The sequence below is a fragment of the Copadichromis virginalis genome, linkage group LG15 (genome assembly GCF_057382275.1).
Source record: "Copadichromis virginalis isolate Kocher_CV1m ecotype Utaka linkage group LG15, C_Virginalis_male_GT1.1, whole genome shotgun sequence".
In the NCBI taxonomy this organism is placed as follows: domain Eukaryota; kingdom Metazoa; phylum Chordata; class Actinopteri; order Cichliformes; family Cichlidae; genus Copadichromis; species Copadichromis virginalis.
Window position 1 is genome coordinate 7,581,981 of NC_140632.1, and position 25,111 is coordinate 7,607,091.

Below are 25,111 nucleotides of genomic sequence, written 5' to 3' on the forward strand. Positions count from 1 at the left end.
TCCTACTATTATTTCAGATGAACAGAATGGCTTTATTAAAGGCCGCCAGCTGTTCTTTAATGTCCGCACGCTTTTGAATGTCATTCTTTCCCAACACTCAACCACTAATCCAGAAGTAGTTATCTCACTTGATGCTGAGAAAGCTTTCGATCGTGTAGAGTGGAGCTTTCTCTTTGCGGTCTTGCAAAGATTTGGTTTCAAGGACAGATTCATTTCATGGATTCGACTGTTGTACAGGGCACCCCAAGCCAGTGTCTATACAAATGGTGTTTCCTCTGGCTACTTCTCATTGTCACGCGGGACGAGACAGGGTTGCCCCCTGTCCCCCCTACTTTTTGCTATTGTAATTGAACCCCTATCTGTAGCTTTGAAGGCCCTTCCTCATTTTCGTGGTATTTCCCGGTCAGGCCTTGACGTAAAATTGTCTTTATATGCAGATGACCTGCTTCTATATGTTTCTGATCCCTTATCTAGCATACCATCGATTGTGTCTCTACTAAACAAGTTCGGCTCTCTGTCAGGTTACAAAATAAATCTTCTTAAAAGTGAATGTTTCCCCATAAATTCTTTAAGTCTTACACTTAAACAATCTGACATTCCTTTTAGACTTAGCCCTGCTGGCTTTAAATATTTGGGAGTTAACATGACTCGTACTTTGTCTTCTCTATACTCTTCCAATTTCTCCCCTTTAATGACTCAAATTCAATCAGATTTTCAGAGATGGAAATCGCTACCTTTGTCCCTAATTGGTCGGATCAATGCTGTAAAGATGAACATTTTGCCTCGATTGTTATTTCTGTTTCAGAGTATTCCTATATTTTTACCTAAAGCTTTTTTCAAAAAGTTAGACCAGCTAGTTACATCGTTTTTGTGGGGAGGGAAACACCCCAGGGTGAGGAAATCATTATTACAGAGACTGACATTTGATGGTGGTCTTGACTTGCCTAACTTTTTATTTTACTATTGGTCCTCTCATGTTCACAAATTGACCCATTGGCTTGAATCTCAAGACCTGCTGTGGTGCAAACTGGAACGCCTGTCGTGCACTTCCTCATCCTTAGAAGCTTTATTATTCTCTCCACTACCACTTAAGCCTTCTCATTTCACCCAAAATCCCGTGGTACAGTCTAGTCTAAGGGTCTGGTCACAATTCAGGAGTCATTTTAAGTACATCTCTGCGTCAGTACACATGCCCATCACGCAGAACCATCTGTTTACTCCTGGCCTCATTGATGGTACCTATGTACAGTGGAAGCGTCATGGTATTAATACATTTAAGGATCTCTATAAAGATGGCACTTTCTTAACTTTTTTAGACCTGTGTTCAGAAACAAATCTTCCGGCTACCAATCTATTCCGTTATTTTCAGGCACGGCATTGCACTTCTGCTCTCTTCCCCTCCTACCCTCTTCTCCCAAATGTCCAACCGTGGGAGGAATTCTTATCCCTTAAACCCAATAAGAAGTCAATTATATCTTTAATATATAAACAACTTATGGATTTAAATGTCCATTCAGTTGTTAAAATTAGGAGGGCTTGGGAGCAGGAGTTAGGAATAATTTTTTCGGATCAGCAATGGGAGAAAGCAGTATCCAATGTCCGTTATAGTACATCCTGTGCCAGGTTACAACTCATCCAGTTCAAGGTGTTGTACAGGGTTTACTATTCAAAGTCTCGTCTGTCTGAGATTTACCCACAAGTGATGGATCAGTGTGAGAGATGTCATGCCACCCCATGTGACCTAGGCCATATGTTCTTTCTGTGCCCAAGACTCCATGGCTTCTGGAGTCAGTATTCAGTTATTCTTTCCAAAGCTCTTGGGACCCAAATCTGCATGGACCCTTTTCTAGCTGTTTTTGGGCTTCCAGTCAACACTGGTCTAACCGACCCTACACACTTCAAAATATTAGCCTTTACATCACTTTTGGCTAGACGTTGCATCTTACTCCTTTGGAAATCTTCAAAGCCACCTTCAGTTTCTTTTTGGTTTAGAGATGCGATGTCATCTCTTAAATTGCAAAAGATAGGCCTTGTGGCGAAGGGCAAATACAGAGAATTTTATTCTATCTGGGGCCCCTTCGTGGACTATTGCAAGTCATTAAACGCTCTACCAGCTGATTAATATCATGTCTCTTCCCCCCCCCCTTTTGGGGTTTGTGTTTGTTTTGGGTTTCTTATTAGGTTTTGTTTTGTTTGTTTACTTAAGCGTGTGTGTAGATATGCCTGTGTGTGTGTTATTGTGTCTGTTCATGTAAGAAAAACTAAAAAATATGTGAGGGGAACAGATTGTGTTGTCATTGTAAACTACTGTACACTTGTCTCTCAATAAAAATATTAAAAAAAAAAAAAAAAAAAAAAAAAAGAGTTCATAAATGTTTATTCTAGCAGAGCAGTAGGGTTTAATAGTTTAGATGTCAGTATGGTTCATAACAATGTCACACGTGGGACCTACTTGAGCAATTTGGAGTTGCACATAATCAGTTCCCTCCAGTTAACAAAGATAACTGCCATCTCAGCTTCAGTCAGACGGCCTGACTCGGACATGGGCTTGTAGAAGACCTAAGAGGCAGAAACAAATGCAAACAGGTGAGGACGGGAAAAAAATGACAGAAAAGTGGTAATAATGTTCAAATATGCCGATGTTTCCGTCGGTACCTCTAGCACTAGCTCAAGATCCTCGACATAGGTCTCCTCGGTCTGGATGAGCTCGTGAATGTAACCCTGCCTTTTCCTCTCCTGAGGGGTCATTGTGTCGAGCGTCATCAGGTCAGCACACCCTACAGGAGCACATCCATGCGCATGCAAACACACGTGCAGACATGCATGCACGGACATGCACCGGCATGTGCATGGCAAACACAAGCACAAACACTTTCCTCTCAATCACTGATGTGGTGTGTGAGAAAATACAGCGAGCGTTCAAAAACATGTTAAAATCTCCCTTTATTATCACTTCGATGACGTCTAATTTACATTTAATGCACAGAGTGAGGCACATTGTAGTCGCAGTACATGAACATAAGCGATGCCAACGCTAACAACACTGCTACCAAGAACACTAAGGTAAAGAAAAATAAAGCACCTTTCATGGTGGAGTGCTCACTCCTAGTGATTGCATAGGTGTAAATGGATAAAGTAGCTAATGCTTGAGTGACAGAGCAGTGGAAGACTCAGCTGGTAGTTCAAGTCTTTGAGGTTCAATCTTGGCAAAAGGTGGATGTACAGTTGTGGTCAGGAGTTTACATACACGCATCACGAGCATGAATGTCATGGTAATTTGGGGCTTTTAATAATTAATTCCACAGTGGAAGAATTATACAACATACATGTTTAATAACTTTAAAAAACAAGAACTGATTCTAAATGCTTGACTTGATTTTGGAGCTTCTATAATCCACACAATGTCAAAAATATATGCACAGACTCAAACAAGGTTCTACAATAGCTTTTAACTCGACAAGACTGAGGCCTATTAACCTCTCATGATAGTTTCTACTACAACTGGTAGTTTCTCTTTGCCAACATAAAAAGGTTTGACAACTCTCATTCGATTGACGGATACTCAGAACAATGGGAAAGTCCAAGGAACTCAGAGAAGATATAAGAAGCAGAATTATAGAATTACACGAGTTGGGAAGATTTCTTGGAGTCATTACTAAACAACTGCCACTACTTTGGCAAAACCCACGATGTCACCCTCAGGCTGCGTCTACACTAGCTCGGATAAATTTGAGAACGGCGTATACGTCTGAAAATGCTCCACGTCCACACTATCGTTTTCATGCGTTTTCACAGAGTTGTTCAGCCACATCGAAACGGCCGAAAACGCTTACGTCCCAGTACTGCGCATGCGTGAAACGCAAGACGATTCGACCTGCCTTATTTCTGTCTGTCGTTTATTTACTTTCCGGCTCTTTGAAACGTCACGGCAAAATGTCGAGGAAAAGCACCGAGTTTTTTTAAACGGACTAACAATGAGGTGGAGTTGTTGCTGCGAGTAACACAAAAGTACAAAGTTGCAAAAGCGATTGAGAGTCAAAGAATTTGAAGAAAAGCTACCTGAAGCATGTACAAACTGAATTAATCTTTAATAGGGCTGTCAGAATTGAGAGCACACAAAACAACTGCTGTGTGATGCCCTCCGCTCACACACTCACATGACTGCATCACATGACTAAAATGTGTCATCGTTTTCGAAAAGGCTCTGGGTTTGTTATCCACACTGCGACGCGAAAACTGCGTCTTCAAATGTATCCGCTTTGGAGAGCGCTCTTAAAACTCTGCGTTTTCCTTGACCGAAAATGCCGTCTCAGTGTGGACGGAAGGCCAAAACAGAGAGAAAAAGATACGTTTTCAAACAAAAATGTATTAGTGTGGACATGGCCTCAGATGAAAGGAAAATTAATTAGAATCTTCAAAAACAAGCCAAAAACCACCAAGGCTCAAACCTGACATGAACTAGAAAATATTGGAACACAGTGTCCATAGTGTGTTTTATATTACCATGGACAGAGACAGGGTGCCTACTCAGAAAGAAGCCCCTTGTCCAAAACCAACATCTTTAAGCTTGACTGAAATTTGCAGCTGCCCACATGGACAAGCCAAATTTCATCTGGAGAAAAGTCAGGCAAGACAAAGATTGAGCTATTTGACTACAATGGCAAAAGGTATGTTTGGAGGAATAAAGATGAGGCTTTCAAACCTAAAAACACTGTACCAATTGTTCAGCATGGCGGTGGTAGCATCACGCTCTGGGGCTGTTTCGCTTGTACTGGTACACTGGACAAAGTGAATGCAATGGTGAAGAAGGACTAATCTCCAAATTCTTCAGCTTCAACTCAAATCAGCAGCTAGATGGTTGGACACTTTAGTCTACAGGACAATGATCTCAAACACACATCAAATCTGATTTTGGAATGAATAATGGCCTTCCCAAAGCCCTGATGTCAACCCAATTGAAAATTTGTGGACTACGCTTGAAAGCCGGGTCTGTGCCAGGAAACCAACCAGTTCAAACGAACTACCAATCGTGCCAAGAAGAGTGCTCAAATATCCAGCCAGAATTTCACCAGAAGCTTGGTGATGGCTACCAGTGTGGTCAAAGTCCAACTTGCAAAGCGACGTGGATTAGAGAAAATCTAAAATAATTTCAAACCATTTCTTTTTAAGACATTAAAGATGTATGCTGTGCAACCTCAAAATTACGGCACCATTCTAGCCCATGATGAGTGCATTTAAACTTTTGATGATAACCCTATATGTCAGCAGTGTGGTAGATGTTTCTCTCAGACTATTCTTGATATGCTAATGTTTGCATGTTTTTTTTTTCTTTTTTTAAATATGTATTTGCTGGTGATATCACAGTTCAGTACAGGGTGGGTGTCATTTTAAGTACTTGGAAGCGTCAATAAATGGCAGAGTGCATAAGCATCGAATAATAAAATCACAATCAATTTCATCTCAGTTGCAGTTCAAGCGATGCGTTAGCAAGCAGCAATCAAGGTTACCGGTGATTTAAGCAACAGCGAGTCTTCACATTGATCCATTTTTAGCAAGGTTTCAATGTTGTTAGTGCAAGAATGAGTGACCCTGTTAGAATACTCTGCATCATACTAACTTATAGCTTTAATTTAGAAAACTAAACCGATGCTTCTTACATATTATTTTCCATACTTTTGTAATCAAACTCTTATTTTCCTTTTATCTGTAGCAAAACTACGCTTTCCACACTTTTGTATCACGGGGGACAAAAGCTTTGAAAGCTCATGTCTAGCTGCCTCTGCCTCGCTCCCTTGGTTAATTAGTTAAAGAAACAGAAATGAAAACAAGGGAGAGAAGAGAGCGAGGGGGGGAGAGGAGGAAGGGGTGTACGGTGAAATAAATTTACATTTAAAGCTGAGAAGGTAGGACGCCAAAAACAAAAACCAAAGAAAAAAAACAGGGTTTGTAACAGAGAAGCACAGAACACCAGAGTCCTAAACGGGTGAGGTGGAAAGTGCGGAGGTGGGCCGTTCTTGCTGGCGGCTGGGCTTCCTGTTGCGACAGGGCAATTCGGGATCGCTCAGACAGAAGGGGTGAGAAAGAGGAAGAGGAGGAAAAGGAGGAAGAAGAGACAGGAAAGCCAGCGTTACTGTCCTACAGAAGAAAAGGAGGGGAAAAAACAGATGAAGTGGAGGAATGGAAGGGAGGGAAGTGAGATGATGAAGAGATGGAGAGACAGCAGACGTTAATATAGCTTTAATATTAATGCTGGACACTCACATGCAGGCGCATTAATAATGCATTTCTGGAAATGTAAATGTTATTATTCATCATATCAGCTGCAGACGGCGATTTCTCGCGCTCTTGTTTCGGCAGCTTGTTTCGCCGGCCTTACGTGTGGCGGGCGTGCGAGTGACAACGCCTTCGCTGGAATTAGAATATCAGAGCGTTTTGTGTCTGTGGCTTCGACAAGTTCATCCTAATTAAAGAGCTCGTGTGTTCACGCTTGTTAACAGCTGCTGCTGTGAGGAGAACACGCAAGCTGTGCATACTAATTCAGGCGCACACCTCTCATTAAGAAATCGGCCTTTTTAAAATTTCTCAGCAGCTACGTATGAATGAGCAGCGAGCGGGATACGCGTGAGGAAAATGACCGCCTTCCCGTGTGTTGCATTCAGAGAGGGAAAGCGAAGCTGCCGTTTCCAGAAATGTGACCAAAATGATGAAAAATGTGTCAGTTTGAAATCAGATCAGCTTTCGCTCTTTATTATTTTGTTGCCCGGGGTGATTTGTCAGCGGCATCTGTTTTAAAAGAACAGTTTGACATTCGTGGGATATACGCTTTGTTCACTTTGTGGTTGCAAGTTAAATTAGAAGATCAATACCACTCTCATATTAGTCTGCTTAATATAAAAACTGCAGCCAGAGCGTGGCTGGATTAAATTAACTAACAATACGATGAGAGGTATCCATCACGCTTCATGCCCAAAATGTCAAACTTTCCTTTTGATGATTTGAAATTGTTGATGTTGTCCAGGATACTTAAAAGGCCCAATCATTTTGCCTTGTGGAGAAGAAATTTAACATTTTCTATTAATCAATTTCAGAAGCTTTTTATGGGAATGAGCCTTTTAAGTGTAATGGTTATATGTTCACCAATTTCCTCAATGATTGATTGAACCAACTACTCGAGGCTTACCATCAGTGGTTCCATGGTCTGACATGGATAAGGAATCTACTGTACCTGGAGTGAGCCAAGCCAACCAACATTTTTGTTTGTTTCTACAGCTGATAAACACAACTTATCAGTTTCCATGTGTGCTAACTGTCTTATTATTTTTTATTTAGAAAAAAAAAAACAGTCCATCAGTAAGAGGATTAAAGTTTTACTTACATTGCTGGCTGGGGTCTGATTCTGTTGTCATCTTGACATAATTGGTGGGCAGCAACCCTGTTACCCCGTTGGCTTCTCCTTTCCACCAGTCGGGGTTGGTCTTGTCGAGGATGTTGATCAGCTGACCCTTGGAGAAACTCAGCTCGTCCTGATTGGCAGCCGTGTAGTCATACATTGCAATAACTTGGCATACTGAGGGAACAGAGTTGACATATGAAGCTTAATCTGTTGCTGTAGATTTGTAGAATGACCCAATGAGGGCCAATGTATAAAAACAGAACTAAGAAAGCCTTAAAGAGACCAAGATGACATTAAAAGTAGGTGAAAATAGTGAAATGGTTTCCCTTGGGCACCAAACATTTAAAAATACTGGCAGCCTCCAGTCTTAAGCCTCAGCCTCATAGTAGATGCACCTCTGTGGTATCAATTTGAAAATCCTCTGTGGTCTTTTAGAAAATTTGACCTCTTATCTTGACCTTGAGGTCACTGAGATTTCTAGTAGATGCATCTATGATCTGAATTTTAAAATCCTACGTTACCTTGTTCTCGAGTTCTTGCATTCACAAACTTGAGTATTCACGCTGCCCACCCGGCCGGGCGACAACAACACCCCATCAGCCTTTTACGGCTGAGAGGTTCAACAACCTTTATTTTGGCTCATTCTACCATTTTATTTCTGCATATTTATTTATTTAGCCACAGACATTCATGCACGGACATGCACCAGCATCTGCATGGCAAACACAAGCACAAACACTTTCCTCTCAATTACTATTTATTTAGCATATTTAGCCACAGGCCAGTCCCAACAGTCACCTCAAGAGGAGTTCGTGCTGGATTTTGGTCATTTTTAAGGCAGAGCCCTAGAATGCTATATGGCACTGCCAGGAACACTAGCTGCGTAGCCTGTTTGAGCTAAAGCTTGCAAGCTGTCATTGGCAGGCATCTGTCTGGAGGACTAAAATTGTCTGTGACTCATTTCTCCTAAATGCTATTGATATAATTAATGGCAAATACTGCCTAGTCTATTTGCACTACCTGGGCACATCTCATGTAAACATATTTGCACTTGTGTGTAATTCCACGTCACTGCATTCATTTTTGAGTTGCTGTTGGGGATTCATTGTGTGGACTCCTAAAACTAAAAACATCGCCATCTGCTTCTGCTGCTTCTATGATCAGTGCTAAATGCTGAATGTTTGCAGGCTGAGAGAGGAACCATGGTAAAGTCTGTGTCTGCTAAATATCAGCATGACAGAATAAGCAGAGGGTGCTCCATTGTAAATGACTAAATAACAGAAATGACACAAAGATTATGTTCTGTCAGCTGAAATTTGAGACAGGAATTTATGATTAATGAGCATTTTTACCAAATTAGTTTCAAAGTCATAGACATAAAAGCTTTCCAGCAGTTACTGTCGTGGTTGTTCAAGTAATTTCGACCTGCATCTCTCAGCTAAATATACAGATTTAAAAATGTAAATACAAACCTGACTTAAACAAGATCAGTTATAGTAAATCAAATGCTGTGTTTGCCGTGTGTCAGCATTCACCTGGCAGAGGAGAGGGGGAAGACTTGCTACTGGAGGGACCCAGGAGCTTAACGTGAGAGGAATGAAACCAGCCTCGCTGCCGCTTTTTCCCCCGAGCCTGGAGGGGAGAGAAGAGCCAGTGAGAGTGAACCAATCTTCTGCTGGATCGTTTCTGAATCCTAAATCGAAACATTAATTGATGAATTGATTTTTTTGACAGGCAGAGTTTTGAACCTTGAGAACGCTCTCTCATGATGGGAATGTACATTCACTCTATAAATTAAACTAAAGCTCAGCTGAAGTCTCTGAAACAGCCGCAGTAATGCAAGCTGCAAGCTGCTGAGGGTAATGCACAGATTGACAAAGCTGTGGAAACCCTCTGTTCTCGGACACTCTTACTCATATTGACTTATTGTCTGAACGTACTAACAGCAAATATGACTTCTGCTGTCGCACTCTGAGCTTCAACTCAAACTACAGCTGCAGCCTCAGCACGAAAACATGCAGAGAGAGATGACCCTTCACTTTGATGACCTTTGTAGACGACAGCACTGTTATATTGAATGGGTTGCATTGTTGTATTTCTGTCATGTTTCTCAGGTCTTTGTCTGAATTTCTACGAACATTACTGCTAAGGATTGTCTTATTGCATTGGAGTCACACTGGGTTAAATATGTACACTTGGGTTTTAAGGGGTATTTATTATTTTCTTCTTTTTTTGGGTTGTATGGAAGCCCCAAACGCAATTTCATTGTGACAATGACAATAAATAAATACTACTACTATACCTTAATTTGTTGATTGCTTTTTGCCATTTGACTGATTAACTAGTTTATTAAAAACATCCATAGTGATAATGTCTTCATTTTGTTTGCTCATTTTGTCTGTCTATCCAAAACCAAAAGTTCAATTTACTCTCACTAAAAAGACTAAACAAATTTCAGGCGTTTTTTCCTTACAGGACCACCTTAATATTTAAGGAAATATCCACATATCTGCACTGTAATTTCCTCCACAATCATTCTGCTTCGCGTCTAATGGCAACAAGTTTTCAATGACCTTTTGTTAATAAAGCTTTTCATTCTCGTCGCCATATAATCCAGTAGGTGTCACATTATAATGTTCTAAATTCCTTTCACAGAGAGGCAGAAATGTGTCATTTGCAACCGGGAGGTGGATTTAGGAGAATAATGACTCATTAATTGTGCTTACACGGCGCTCGGCGGTGCGATTGACCTTCTGCACTTGCAGCCAAAGTAAAAATTTCTAGCTGAAATCGTAATTTTTCTGATGTTAACAGTTTCAATTTATCCATGGCTCTTTAAAAAAGAAAAATGAAAAAAAGTATAGCTTTTAGTATAGCTTACTTGCAGTTCCCCGAGCCACCAGCCGGTGGAGTTCTTGGCCAGCACCACGATCAGTTGCCCCGGAGACAGGCGAAGCTGATGCATCGTTGAGGCCCCAGTGGTGGTGACTGCCTGCGCAACCTCTGTTGACCAACCAGAAAAAGCCAACAGTGAATTTCGATCATTTAAATGTCAAGAGAATAACAGAATGAGTCATCAAACACCGACTGAGTGTCCGCCTGTGCGTTCATTCTCACCAGGTTTCTTGGTTGGACCTCCAGGTCTTGATGCCTAAAGTTAACAAATGAAATGTAAAGCAGAAATAAAGTAATAATTTAATTTGGCAATTTTTTTTCCACATTAACTCAGCTTGACTCACCTCTGGCAGTTCTACAGGTCGGACATAGTTGGAGGGAAAGAGCCCTGTCTGGTCCCCAACGCATCCTCGCCACCACTCTCCTTCTTTCTCCAACACCAAAACAACATCCCCCTCGACAAACGTCAAGTCCCCCACCTCTGGGCTCTCATATGTATACAAGGCCACGTATTCTGGTAAGGACAACAATAGTACCAGTTAGGAAACCTTCGCTGACTTTAACTAGACCTTATTTTCCACAGATAAACTGCTCTTACCTTCTAGTTGAACTGAATCAGATGTGTCCAACGCATCCACACTATGATGGGAAAAACACATGGTGAAGCAAGTCTTTCAGTTGTTAAAGGTTTTACACAAAAGGGATGTGCGTCTTCTTACTCTGTATTGCCAGCCGTCTCCAAAGCGACGTAACTTTTGGGGAACCATCCCTGCATCCCGTTGATCTGCCCCAGCCACCAATCTTCCCTCTGCTGCAGCACGCTGATGATGTCTCCCTGCGAGAAGCTGAGCAGTGTGGTGATGACGTCTGTCGCCAAACCGCCTGAAAGGCTGAGGTGGGTTTCTGAAGTGGCTGACCATGGCGAGAGGGCCCGAGCGAGCAGAGGAACGGAGGACTGAGGAGTGTGATCAAAGAAACAGCGATCTGTCACCATGGGTACATCTAAGAAATCAATCACTAGACGCTCCCCTCCCCTGGACTTGCAACACAGCTAATTTCACCTTTGGACCATGGGACATGACCTACAAACGCTAGAGCTGCCAACACTGATGTCATCAGACATCTGTAAATGTGTGTGACCCACAGAGAGTCAGAGAGAAGAACTCCCATTGGAGAAAAGCTATAAATATACAGCTGTGCTGTTTCTGAAGATGTGTGTTGATGTCAGCAGACCTATTTCTGATCATGCCACAGTCTAGATATACACTACTATAATAACACAGATGAACTAAGAAGGGAAACATGAAGATTAAATGATCTCATGAACCTTTTTCAGTAGCAGAGTGATAACTTTTAGCCATGAAGTGAATGTGCTCTTTTGGTTGAATCAACCAGCAACTACAGGGCGGACGTGCCCTTGTGAGGTCAATCTACAACCACCATGGTGACTCCTGTTTTTGTGTGGAGATTGAGAGGTGTGGATCCAGGCGCAGACAACGATGCAGGAGAGAGTGTTCAAACTTAAAATGAGCCTTTATTGTGGCTGTAAGAATTACTACAAAACCACTACCAAAACCTAAACTGGGGACAGCTACAGAATGATACGCAGACCCTCCGACGAAGAACCACACACTAAATATACACACAAGGTAACAAGGAAATGGCACACAGGAGGGAGACACAGCTGAACCTAATTAGACAAGACAACGGGAAAGCATAACCCAAAACACTGAACACCAGACGGGGGACTCTCCAAAGTAAAACAGGAAATGCAAAACAGAAAACCACAATTCCCAGAATAAAACTTAAACCGAACACACAAAACACTGGGCTGCAGACCCAGGACTGTGACAGTTTTTTAAAACTATAACAACCATTGCATCAACCTTTTGATTTATCCAATACTGTAATTTAGTACCAGATACTTATTAAGAAATATTACCGTGCCCCATAAGCTTAAATTGCACTTTGAGCTTACTGGTAATTGGCCAGTGTTACAGGTAAGTCCATAATTTGTTGGATAAAGACACATTTTTATAGTTTTACCTTTGCACACCAGAACAGGGATTTTAAATGAAACAATTAATACATGACTGAAGTGCAGGCTTTCGGCTTTAATTCGAGGGGTTTTACGAATATTTTGCCCAAACTGTTGACAAACTACAGCCATTTTTAATACCCACTCCCCTACAAATTAACACCATTTTAAATTTAAAGATCGTTTTAATACTTGTAAAAACATCATGTTTCCTCCCTCTATATAGTCTGCTGGGCCTTTGCTGCAGCCACCATCAGCTACTGCTTATTTGCCTTCAGTTTTGTCTTCAGTAACTGAAAAGCATGCTCTGGGTTGTTTTTGCAGTATGCTTTGGGTCATTATCCATTTGCCCCGTAAACTGCCACCTGATTGGTTTTACAACATATGACTGAATCTGAGCAGACAGTACAGCCCTGTACACTTCAGAATTCATCCTGCTACATTTATCAGCAGTCACACCATCAATAAACACTAGTGACCCAGTTTCACTGGCAAACACACCCATGCTATAACATTGCTTCCCCTATGTTTGACAGACAATGTGGTATGCAGAGGATCATGAGCTGACTTTTTCAGCCAAATGATGGCTTCCCCAACCTGCTCTGACTTGCTTTTTGGACCTTATATTTAACTTGTATATGTAATTGCAATGCAAACTGATAAAATCTGAACTGAATCAACTTTATCTGTTATTCTCTGCTTCATTTGTCTTGAAATAGCAAGAGAAAAGACCTCACCTGGCCATGAAACTGCTTGCCAGTCAACTGTCCGCTTATTGAGAAAATGGGTCGGTATACAAAAAGTCTGCAATTCCCCAAACAGCTCATGCAAATTATTTTCTTTTTGAAGCTTTTGAATTCAAGCTGAAAGTCTGCATTTCACATACAGAGCAAAAACTATAAAAACTGTCTCACAAATTATGGATCTAACTGTATCTTGCTAACATGCTAAACTGGAAAACTAAAGACCTTTTTAAACAAAGGCAAAAATGAAACAGGGCTTCATTTTTGCTGCTGAAGTAGGTCACAGTAAAGTTTACCTGCTCATTATAAAGAATAAGGAGTCATCTAGCCAGGAAATAAAAGTAAACAACAGTCAGGCTCTACCTGTGAAGCATCAGATTGGACAGGAAGAGGGCTGTCACCTTTTTCCACCACATCGGGGTGTCTGGGTAAAACAAGGGGGACAAACCATTAGGGGAGGATCCAAGAAAAGAAGAAAAACAACCTGACAGTGCTATTACAACGACCTAGGTGGCTGTTACAGACTTTCAGTCAGCAGAAAAAAAAAAAGACCCAGACAGTTCTATCTTTAGTGCAGAGGAGCTAAAAGCCTAGAAACAATCTCAATCTGCTCCTCCTGTTTCATGTTACCTTGTGTTTAGTGGTGGTGGCAGACAGGACATTTTTCCAGGTGAAGTGGGACCACTTTGAGTCGAGGCAGGGGTCAGACATTTCTCAGCGTAACTCTGGGGGAACCAGCCCCTGTTTCCGCGGTAACTTCCGCACAACCAGCCAGGCTCACCGACCGTGTGCTCATCCACCTGCATCACGGAAAACACAGTTCACTTGCAGTCAGTCATTCGCAGCGAGGGGATCAAGATAAACGTTTTGTGATCAGTCCTTAATTCTAACACTTTCAGAATTGATGCTCCTTGAGGAAACGGGGATAACGGGGATAATTGATTGAACTTTAACTCCATCAGTGATTACTTAAAATCAAAATATAATTATAGATTTTTAACCAGGGGTGCAGTGGTTAGTGCTGCTGCCTCACTGTGAGAAGGTCCTGTGTTTGAATACAGCCTGGGACCTTTCTGTGTGGTGTCTGCATGGTGACTGTGGTTAGTCTGCCTTCCTCCCACAGTCCAAAGACATGAGTGGGATTAGGTTAACTGGTGAATCTCAACTGACTGTAAGTGTGAATGCTTGTTAGCCTCTCTGTGTTTCTGTGTTAGTCCTGTGACAGATTGGTGATGTTTCTAGGGCGTACCCTGCCTCTTGCCCTCTAACAGCTGGGACAGGGTCTGGCTGGATAAGCCAATGGATGGATTATTAACCAAGCCAAGGGTGAAACTCTTTCTGTATTTCTTATTCCAAAAAGTAGGCCAACAAAAAGCCCAAAAAATAGCAAAAGAAATCACAGCTTGAAGCTGAGTTAACCTCGTATTCTAGAACAGGAATTGACACGCTGACAATTTGGAATCGTGGCAAATGTGCCAACGCTGGCAGCTGTACTGTGTCACCTTTGATAAATCGAGCCACTGAACTGGACCGTGCTTGTGGTGTTGCTGCCATTTGGTGCATTTTTTTAAATGGACTGTAATGGAATTATCTAACGAGTCTGACACTGAGCCTAAAAAGCCAACAGATCAGGTCCCACAAAAACTAATTGATAATCAAAAGCAACAATATTTTGAGTAATACATATTAAATACATTTTAAAAAGACGAATATCCTGTGTGTTTGCAGCGCGGGTGTGTGCTTCGTACCTCTATGAGACAGTCTGCGTCTACACTCAGCTCATCTGCGTTGCGAGCAACAAAGGAGTACAGGGCTCTGTAGGTGGTTAGCTTGGGTGCCAACTGCTGCCCCATTTCCTGCTCTTCTTTCCTCCTCTTCTCCTCCTCAACCTCTTTCAGTCTCTTCTCCTCCTCGGCCTCCCTCCTCTTCTTCTCCGCCTCTGCCTCCTCCTCTCTCCTTCTTCTCTCCTCTTCTTGTGCTTTCTCCTGGGCTGCCCGGTGGCGAGCCTGGGCCTCTCTCTCTTCCTCTTCCCTCTGTCTGGCCCTCTGCTCCTCCAGAAGCCTCCTCTGCCGTGCCTCCTCTTCCTCTCTCTCCCTCTTCTCTTGTTCCCTCCGCTCCTGCTCTCTCTTTTCTTGCTCCAGCTTTGCCTGTCTGTGGGAAGTAAATGCAGCTTAATAAAGCCACATTATGTCTAAGCAAGAGTAATACAGACAAACCCTGAGATTCACCTGGCCGCCTCTTCTTCTTCCTCTCTCCTCCTCCTTTCTCTCTCCTCCTCCTCGCGGCGTCTCTGGAGCTCCCTCAATTTCTCCTCTTTGACTCTGTGCAGGTCGTCCAGAACAGCCTGCTGCCTCACCTGCTTCTCCCTCAGCTCCTGATGCCGTCACAGAATGTGCAACGCAAGGAGACATGTAAATATCTGTCTAAGACCTTTGTTCTTATCAGCCTTAAAAGTCTGAAAGAACCACAACACAACAGCTTCTCCACACGATGCACTTAGCATGACAAGATGAACATTGTTTTGCCATTTATGATTTCTCATAAACAGCAGCAACATTCACAGAAACACGCAGGCATGCTGTATGTGTATGTGTATATTTTTTTCTTTCTAACACAGAAGTTGTGCAGGTTAGACATTCTGTGTGCGTGCGTTTTACCCTCGGAGTGCATCCTGTTTACACAGAAAACACAGACTAGAACAAATCCCACAGAGAGAAACAACAGCGAAGGAAGAAGGCATGGTACCAACAAAAACCTCCATTTAAAAATAATTCAAAAGAGCAGGAAAAGATGAACGAGCAGATCAAATCATTGCGGGATGCAAAGGAAAGGAGATTTAAGATTGTTGCTTGAAGGGGGGGGGGGATGTACAGAGTGGGAAATAAAGCGACAGAGAAAGAGGGTTAACCTTGATGAGAAGGAAGAGCTGGCTGAGGCAGGCCAGCAGAGACAGAAGGCCTCGGAGGACACAGTCGTCCATATCCCCGAGCTATGGAAATAACAGTGTGACGATGGAGGGAGACAAAATGTTTAGACGATGGGTGAGGAGAGCAAAGAAGAAAAGTGTGTCACAAAGGAACAGGCAGAGACAACAAAAATAAAAAGTAAGAAGACACATCCAGGTAGCAGGGAGAAGAAGAAGACAAGAGAAAGAGAAGAGGCCAGGGGTTAAAAGCTTTAAAAGCTGCTTAAGAAATAAACAAACCAAGAGACAGAGACCAAGAGAAAGGGAGAGCAGGTGTTTTAGTGCTCCAGTTATTAACATCAGACTGATGATAAGACTCTGAGAGGACGTCATTCACAGCTATCAAATGATCAGGCTGTTTGATGACAAACGTAGACTTCAGAGACTGTATGTGTGCAAAAATAGTTTAAGTTTCCATTGCCCAAGGGGTGAAACTCTAGAGCTATTGTGACCAGTTGAACAAGATTTCACAGCAAGTTGAAAACGCCCTGTTTTTGTGCTATTTAATATCAAGCCAGAGCTGTGGGACAAAAACAACAGTATGCTTTTGCTTCATTTAACATCAGTGCAATCCATCTTAAAGCAATTTTGCTGCACGATTATATTCACTACTATGAAACTTCTCTTGCAAAATATGTTGACGCTAAATAAAGTCGGGGTATGAAAAACCCAACTTTAGCCTTAAAGTTAGTTTCATGAAGAAATAGTTTCAGATTGTGATGAATGATTTTAAAGAACTGCCAAGGGAGGCAGCTTAGTGTGCTACATACACGTCTCGGTACAAATACAGAATATAAAGTGCCTCCTACAATTTATGGGTGATATCAGAGGCTATGTTCTTTTTTTCCCCTACAACTTTGGTCTGAATGAGTCTGTAGTGGCCTGAACCAAACACTGACCTTAAGCTCCTTATTGTACTGCTCCATCTGCGTCAGTTTGTCTGTCGTTTCCCTTTCCAGGATGTCAAGCTGGTCCTTCAGCCTCCGGCAGTTTACAGTCTTCTCCGTCACAGTCCCGGTCAGGGAGGTCAAAGTCACAGCTACAAAGATCAAAGGTCAGAGACATGTCAGACCAGCGGCCAGTGACTAATCTGTGTGACGTGAGAGGAGGCATTTGTCACCCACACGGGAGTTTGTTGAGGCTGATGTTTTGCAGCTTCTCACACAGTCTCTGTTGTTCTGGAACCAGCTGTGAGAGCTTCCTCTGCCACTCCTGCGACCAACCGAGAGGAGAGCGCGTAAAAACACACATGCAGAAAACTGACAGGGCAGAAAACTGAGAGAAACATTTCTGTTAACCTCAAACTCGAGCTGAAGCGCGTTAATCTCTGCAACGCGGGTGTCCCTCTTCTGATTGACGAGGTCCAGCTCAGCCTTCTGAATCCGCCTCTTGCTCTGAGCGTCGCGGAGACGGTCTGAGATCTGCTTGTGCATGTTCCCCTGTGAGACCAGGTAAATGATATCATGGTGCACCCATGCTTTGATTAGCACTGTGAATTGTAGGTGTGAATATTTATAAGTGTTAATGTAGCCTCACCACAGCCTCTAGCTCCAACTCCAGACTCTTCTTTTTCGCCCTTAGTCGAGAGATCTCCTCTTGCTCCCCCTCTTTCTTCCTGCCCAGCTCCTCTCTTTTCGCACGCTCCCACTCGTCCCTCCGCTGGCGCTCCATCTCCTGCTTCGCTGCCTGGAAGTATGAAGACAGAAGGTTATCAGAGAAGACCATCGATCCCAGACAGCATCACCCGACTGCTCCGGCACTCACCTCCTTCCTCTCCAGCTCTCTCAGCCTCTCCTCTTCCCTTTGTCGCTCCATTTCTCTCTGCCTCTCCAGCCGCCTCTCCTCCTCCAGCCTCCTCCGGTTCTCCAGCTCCCTGGCCTCCCTCTCCCTCCGTTCTTGAGCCTCTCTCTCCTCCCTCTCTCTCTTCTCCTTCTCCTTCTTCTGCTGCTCCTCAAGAGCTAGACGTCGTTTCTCCAGCTCTGCGCTTCCCTTTGCAAAGTTCTCCTTCAGCTTGTCCTCAAAGGACACTAAGAGGAGGGGAAAGAAATAGGTGTATTACAAAGTAAGACAGAGGACGTCCAATGGAACAAAACATGCAGAATTCACAAAGCCATACCGCTGCTCTTGTTCTTTTGAGCAGGTTCTATCTCTGCTGTGTCTATTAAACAGGGAGTTATGTAGGGCCCTGTTCCATTAACAAGCTCATTGGATTTAATTCCTCCTCTGTAACAAAAGCAAAAAGAACATTTGTTCATTTATCTATTTGGTTAATTTTTAAAAAAAAATTGTAAATGAATCTCTGTGTTACCTCAGAGAGGGTGGTACTAGGTCTTGTGGCAGAGTGAGTGGTAGAGGGCGGCCCGTCTTAGCCATGTCCACCAGGTGCATGGCCAGAATGAACTCATCAGCCTGCAGCTGGCCATCCTTATCCACATCTGCCAAGGTCCTACAGACAAATCACACAGTGCTGTGTGTCAATAAGAACATCATGGTGAGAAGATAATGAAGTTAGAGATTTTTCACTGCAAGCATCCTTCTGCTGTTTCTGGCATTGGGACAGTAGTGGAAGGAAACTTGGGATATAAATCAAGAGTACTGGGCTCACAGACATTCATCAGCTGATAAAGCGGAGGAGAATGAGGGGATCATCACTGCAAACAAAAGGTTTCAGATAATAAGTAATGTTCTTAGTACTGTCAGATATTACAGCTATAACGTTTATAAAATACTACTGAGTCTTATTACTTCAAATGTGTTATTTGCTCCTTTTGTGGCTCACAGTTCCAATAAAATACAGTACGATGCAAAAGTCGTGAGTCACCCTTCATTTCTTTATATTTTGCTGCCAAGGAGCCAGACTTTCCTCTATATTTTAAAGTGGTTTTGAGCACTAGTTCTCCAGGCTTTCTGAAAGTCTGTTTCTTTAGAAGTTGGCTACTTTTGACCTCATTTTCAGTCTAATCCATGTATTAGCCATTTTCAGACTAATTTTTTTGTTGTTGCTGTTGTTTTTTAAGCCACTTAACTCTGACCTATGAATTATTCAAGCATGAAAGAGGTGTACTCGCTCAAGGGATAAACTAGTGTTGGGTGTACGCATAACATAAAACTTAGCAAATTGTCTGTTTAGGCACTTTGTTACCAGCAACCTGTGTCAAACTGACAGCGAACAGGCAGCCAGCATCCTGATTCCTTGAATGTCCTTCAAGAAGTCTGGAAGATTGCTTGCCTAAGGAACGTGTTGTAGAATAAACACATATCAAATATTGACTTTTAAACTTGCTCAAACTGTACAAACTCTGCTTTTGCCTCATATACAGAATTTATGTTTGCACCTATTTCCCATTTCCTAACAGTATAATGAAATGAGGGATGGCTTGAGATTTTTGCACAGTACTGTATAGTCAAATTAGAAATGCTTCAAAGCCAACTTTATAAGTGGTTAAACTCTTTTAACACAGTCAGCGTTGGTATTTACGTTGTCTGCAGAGCTCAATTTTATTATTGAAGCACATAATCAATTATCTGACCATTAAAGAGTGGTACACAGTATTTCACTTAATATAGTTCCATGCTTTTACTTAAGTAAACTCTCCTCTTAACTCTAGTTTACGGGTAAAATTAGCAAATTCTAACCTTTAACCTAAAACAGACTTCACAGACTTTGAGGTCTTGAAAAAAATAGGGGAAAGCGGCAAAAGGGTCCTCACTTTACCAAAATGTCCTTACTTCAATGGTCATAAACTGTCACTGGTCCTCACTACGATAGATAGGCAAGAACATACACAAACATACACACATTACACTCACCAGATGGTAGCTAACTGAGTCTGCGTCAGATTTGATGCCATCAGTGCATTTCTAACCTGAGGTCCTGCAAAGTAACACGTAGATCAGATCAGAACAGCAACGTGAACTCTTACAGTGAATACGTTTGTGTGCTTTCCAAGTTCTGTTAAGTGCAGTTAAGAGCAATTACAGGAGAACGGGAGTGCATGTGTGCAAAGTGAAACTGACCCTAAATTGTTCGCTTTTAAACTCTGACAGGAGCACTCATGTGGAGCCTAGTGGTCCTGAGAATTTCATGTTTGTTTAAATTCATGCGCGTATGTTTGTGTGTGCACAGGACTTACCTGATAAGTAGCCGGTCATGAGCTTGTCTAGTGTGTTGAACTGCTGACGGTACTTGAGTCTTGAGGCCTGAGAAACGGCCCAATCACTAGCGCCCATCTTTGGGGAGTTACTGGCCAAAGATGTGGTGGAGGAGGAATTGGAACTATGGTAAGAGACAAGAAAGGTGTGTCTATATGTCAACAAATCACCTAAAGGGAACTGAAAAAATATTATTATTATATTATATATGATCAGCCTTTTTCTTTCTCCTTAGACCACTAATTGCTTGGAGACTCCCCGGTGTTATTTCTCAGCTCTTAATTAACTGCAGAGGAAGCTGGCGCAAACAGCTAAGCAGACAATGACTTTTGGACAATGAAACAAGACAACATAATACTTTCGGGTTATCATAATCAGCCATTCGGTGGGGTGCGGTGGTTGAATTGTTAGCGCTATCAAGTGGCTGGCTCAAACTGGGTTTACTCTAGGTCCTTATTCTTACAGTCCAAATACATGCATGTTAGTTAACTGTTGACTCCTGGATATGAAGCAGATAAAGTGCTTAAAGTTTATAGAATAAATCACGTTATAAATGTATGGTTACATTTGGCTAGTAGTCAGTGAGACAAGTAAAGTGCTATATAAATACCAGTCCATAATGAGTATGCCAGACCACATGATAGTCATGGTTGAAAATTGTAGCAGAGTGGGAACTTGCAACACTCATTAAGGTTTCAGAAAGACAACAGGAGATGCCAAAGCATTGTTTTTCTGGGTGTATATACACACAGTAATAAGATTGCAGAAGCACAGACCGGAAAAACCTCAAAGAACTATCAAGCATCTGTCCTAATATTAGAAAGTCTAACAGCTAGAACTGGAAGGTAAAAGCAGCTGTGGGATTAAACTGCATCTATTTTACTTCTTGGTATGCTGGTGCCCTTAATAATGCTTTCCTTACCACCTACACCTGAGGTCAGGGCTTATTGTGTGAAGCACTAAGCTATTCAAAACAATGAAATCAGATACTATTTGCGTTGTTTTCCAAACCCACTCAAAACACCATGAGGTGGACAAAGGATATTAGATATTCAAGAGGACTTGGCTGTCAGAGAAACTGCAAGAGGACCTTCCAAACCTCGGCTGATATTAAAGTACATCATGCCAAAACGGAGATGAAAGCTTCACTGGCACATAAGTAAAACTACAAACCCCTCTAGTCGCAGTCTTATATTTCATTTTAGACATGAGCTAAAATTCAATTTTGATTTCATTTTAGAAGTGAGCAGGCCAAAAACAAAGAAAAAACATCTATTCAGTGGGCACAAAACAGTATGAAATGACACACTATGAGATCATTGATGTGATGGCCTAATTCCCCTAAAGTCACCAGCTAAAAAAAAAAAAAACAACCCCCACATGTTTTAAGCTGCAGCAGCAATTTGGGCTTATTTCTGGTGACGAAGATTCAAGTAACTTATTTAACATTTTGTTTGCCTGTTTTATGTTACCTAATATCTTACCCTGAATAGGAATGACTGAAATGGGGACACAGTGGCTTATGGAGACCACAGGGACCAATGATCTACCTACCTTATGTCTAGGTGACTATAGACAGATGACTATATAACATTTACAAAAAAAAACCATTGTAGTTGCTCAGAAAAATAGTCATGACTAATAAACCTTCATAGCATTCTAAGCATTTAAGATCTATAATGACCTCGCCCATTGAGAATGCTTTTGGATTCCTGTTCTCTGACGTTTTCGACTCTAAACAAGACAACTTCCTGCTATTGCCAAAACCCTCTGATTTCAAAATGTTTTTCCTGTACTCAGTGTTATCTGGGAGTTTCATCTCTGTTTGTGCTCTAATTCTCAACCCTTTCCTGCTGAAATCACGGCATGACTGCATCTGTCTGAGTGCTCAAACAAGCGTGTGTAGATAACAAACGGGATGTTTTAAAACCAGTAAACCCTAAATTTAACTGACATAAATATTTCTAAATTCGTCTTTCAGCATGACTTCACTTATGTAGTACACACATGCAGCATTGATCCGAATCTCCCGTTGCACCACATCTCAAAGGAGCTCTACTGGATTGAGATCTTGCTTAGTTTGAAAGCATTTTCCTAGAGCCCAAGCACATCTTTATTACATGCTAATAACAGTTTAGTAATTTGCTCAGTAATAATCTCACCTGCTCGATCCCAGGTCGAGTAGAGAGTTGGCCTTTGACATGCCAGTGGACGGGGAGAAGGCCATAGGAGAGGAGAAGCCAGAGAGAGGAAGTCCTGTAAATGCAGTTGGAGACACTCTGTTAATGGTAAAATCTCCATTTGGGAAATTCAAAAGAATGTTTCAGTTTACACATGGTACTATATCCAGATCAATTTATGACATTCTGCGAACATGCAGACTGCTGCTGCCCTTGGTGGTACGTACGTCTAATCTTATCTGCTCATACTTTACAGTCGCTGCACACAGACCTCAACCAGCAAGGTTATTAACATCTGGGTAAGAGATTGTGGTTGGCTGCAACCACTTGCTAAAGAGAGTCTCAAGAGCTGTGGCACTGATATATTTTCATCAGAGAGGGAGAGAGAGAAAAATGGAGGAGGAACACCAAATAAAAGGCTAATCTCACACTAACTCTTATTAGATTGCTCATTTCACAGCCAGAAATCGTACTGGAACAGACTGAGTAAGATTAAAGAGAATGGCCACGGAACAGATGGAGGAGGTGAGAAATGAAGAGAACAGACTGAGATGTAAGAGAAATCCAAACAGAAGAACTGCTAATGTATATATAACATATATGTTCCCACAGTTGATATAAATTAACTTTCCTATCTGAACTGCAGCAAACACTGAGTGTGTGAAAAGCTGCAGTGCTGCATCACACACACACACACACACACACACACACACACACACACACACACACACACACACACACACACACACACACACACACACACACACACACACACACACACACACACACACACACACACACACACACACACACACACACACCTATATATATGACATTGGAATTGGAATGTCGTTCGGACTGGAGAAGTGTAGTCGGATGGTAACAAAGAGAGGGAAGGTAGTCAGAACTGAGGGGATTGAACTACCAGAAGGCAACATTGCAGACATAGAGGACAGTTACAAGTACTTGGGGATCCCGCAGGCGAATGGGAACCATGAAGAGGCCGCTAGAAAAGCTGCAACCACCAAGTACCTGCAGAGGGTCAGGCAAGTCCTGAGGAGTCAGCTGAATGGTAAGAACAAGATCCGGGCCATCAACACGTACGCCCTGCCCGTGATCAGGTACCCTGCTGGGGTAATAGGCTGGCCAAAGGAGGAGATAGAAGCCACTGACATAAAGACAAGAAAGCTCCTTACCATGCATGGAGGGTTTCACCCCAAGTCCAGCACCCTGAGGCTGTACGCTAAGCGGAAGGAAGGGGGCCGGGGACTGGTGAGTGTCAGCACCACAGTCCAGGATGAGACAACGAACATCCAAGAATACATTGGGAAGATGGCCCCAACTGACCGAGTGCTCAGTGAATACCTCAGGCAGCAGAAACCCAAGAAAGAGGAGGGAGACGAGGAACCATCATGGAAGGACAGGCCCCTGCACGGTATGTACCACCGGCAGATAGAGGAGGTGGCTGATATCCAGAAATCCTACCAGTGGCTGGACAAAGCTGGACTGAAAGACAGCACAGAGGCACTAATCATGGCAGCACAAGAACAAGCTCTGAGCACAAGATCCATAGAGGCTGGGGTCTATCACACCAGGCAAGACCCCAGGTGCAGGCTGTGTAAAGATGCCCCAGAGACAATCCAGCACATAACAGCAGGGTGCAAGATGCTAGCAGGCAAGGCATACATGGAACGCCATAACCAAGTGGCCGGCATAGTGTACAGGAACATCTGTGCCGAGTATAACCTGGAAGTCCCGAGGTCAAAATGGGAGATGCCCCCAAGGGTGGTGGAGAATGACCGAGCTAAGATCCTGTGGGACTTCCAGATACAGACGGACAAAATGGTGGTGGCTAACCAACCGGACATAGTGGTGGTAGACAAACAGAAGAAGACGGCCGTAGTGATCGATGTAGCGGTTCCGAATGACAGCAACATCAGGAAGAAGGAACACGAGAAGCTGGAGAAATACCAAGGGCTCAGAGAAGAGCTCGAGAGGATGTGGAGGGTGAAGGTAACGGTGGTCCCCGTGGTAATCGGAGCACTAGGTGCGGTGACTCCCAAGATAGGCGAGTGGCTCCAGCAGATCCCGGGAACAACATCGGAGATCTCTGTCCAGAAGAGCGCAGTCCTGGGAACAGCTAAGATACTGCGCAGGACCCTCAAGCTCCCAGGCCTCTGGTAGAGGATCCGAGCTTGAAGGATAAACCGCCCGCAGGGGCGTGCTGGGTGTTTTTTTATATATATATATATATATATATATATATATATATATATATATATATATATATATATATATATATATATATATATATATATATATATATATATATATATATATATATATATATATAGACAGATATGCCTATACTAAATGCAAAGCATGCACGCATCACAAGACCAATATAAGACTTGAGGGAGTAGAAAGATAAGGTGCAGCTCTTTCATGTTCCAAGCGTAATCCTCACTGCTTTACTGCACCACTGAAGCTCAGGACATGAATAACTGACCCTTACACATAAAATATTAACAAATTAAATAAATAAAATCCTGTATGCACCATGCTCCATACTGTTCAACAAAAATCTAATCTCCCTGCAAAGCTGCTAAAAAAGCAGGAGCAAAGAAGTTGCAGATTTCAGCTTTATCAAAATACAAATCTGCGTATTTCATTTCACACGCAACCAAGTCATGTTACTGAATTACACCAAACATTTATGTTGGGTAAACTGGGGTTAGTTGATTA

At 42.5% G+C, this 25,111-nt stretch overlaps 1 protein-coding gene across 2 annotated transcripts in view; it reads right to left on the reverse strand.

Moving 5' to 3' along the window:
• itsn2a (intersectin 2a) overlaps positions 1-25,111 on the reverse strand; it is a 49,340-nt gene that overhangs the window by 4,853 nt on the left and 19,376 nt on the right. Inside the window, exons 7-31 of one of the 2 annotated variants that reach the window (XM_085431627.1) lie at positions 22,349-22,442; positions 20,168-20,310; positions 19,845-19,908; positions 18,343-18,480; positions 18,151-18,257; positions 17,799-18,061; positions 17,571-17,720; positions 17,333-17,473; positions 17,159-17,246; positions 16,934-17,073; positions 15,978-16,058; positions 15,298-15,443; positions 14,818-15,220; positions 13,700-13,869; positions 13,433-13,493; positions 11,008-11,243; positions 10,887-10,927; positions 10,633-10,802; positions 10,511-10,544; positions 10,275-10,396; positions 8,929-9,025; positions 7,376-7,567; positions 7,181-7,225; positions 2,656-2,777; positions 2,453-2,559 (exon numbers count right to left, since the gene is read on the reverse strand). In XM_085431627.1, the coding sequence (XP_085287753.1) occupies positions 2,453-2,559; positions 2,656-2,777; positions 7,181-7,225; positions 7,376-7,567; positions 8,929-9,025; positions 10,275-10,396; positions 10,511-10,544; positions 10,633-10,802; positions 10,887-10,927; positions 11,008-11,243; positions 13,433-13,493; positions 13,700-13,869; positions 14,818-15,220; positions 15,298-15,443; positions 15,978-16,058; positions 16,934-17,073; positions 17,159-17,246; positions 17,333-17,473; positions 17,571-17,720; positions 17,799-18,061; positions 18,151-18,257; positions 18,343-18,480; positions 19,845-19,908; positions 20,168-20,310; positions 22,349-22,442 (3,355 nt within the window). The remainder of the gene's footprint in view (positions 1-2,452; positions 2,560-2,655; positions 2,778-7,180; positions 7,226-7,375; positions 7,568-8,928; positions 9,026-10,274; positions 10,397-10,510; positions 10,545-10,632; positions 10,803-10,886; positions 10,928-11,007; positions 11,244-13,432; positions 13,494-13,699; positions 13,870-14,817; positions 15,221-15,297; positions 15,444-15,977; positions 16,059-16,933; positions 17,074-17,158; positions 17,247-17,332; positions 17,474-17,570; positions 17,721-17,798; positions 18,062-18,150; positions 18,258-18,342; positions 18,481-19,844; positions 19,909-20,167; positions 20,311-22,348; positions 22,443-25,111) is intronic. The other variant, XM_085431628.1, reaches the window with a different exon arrangement.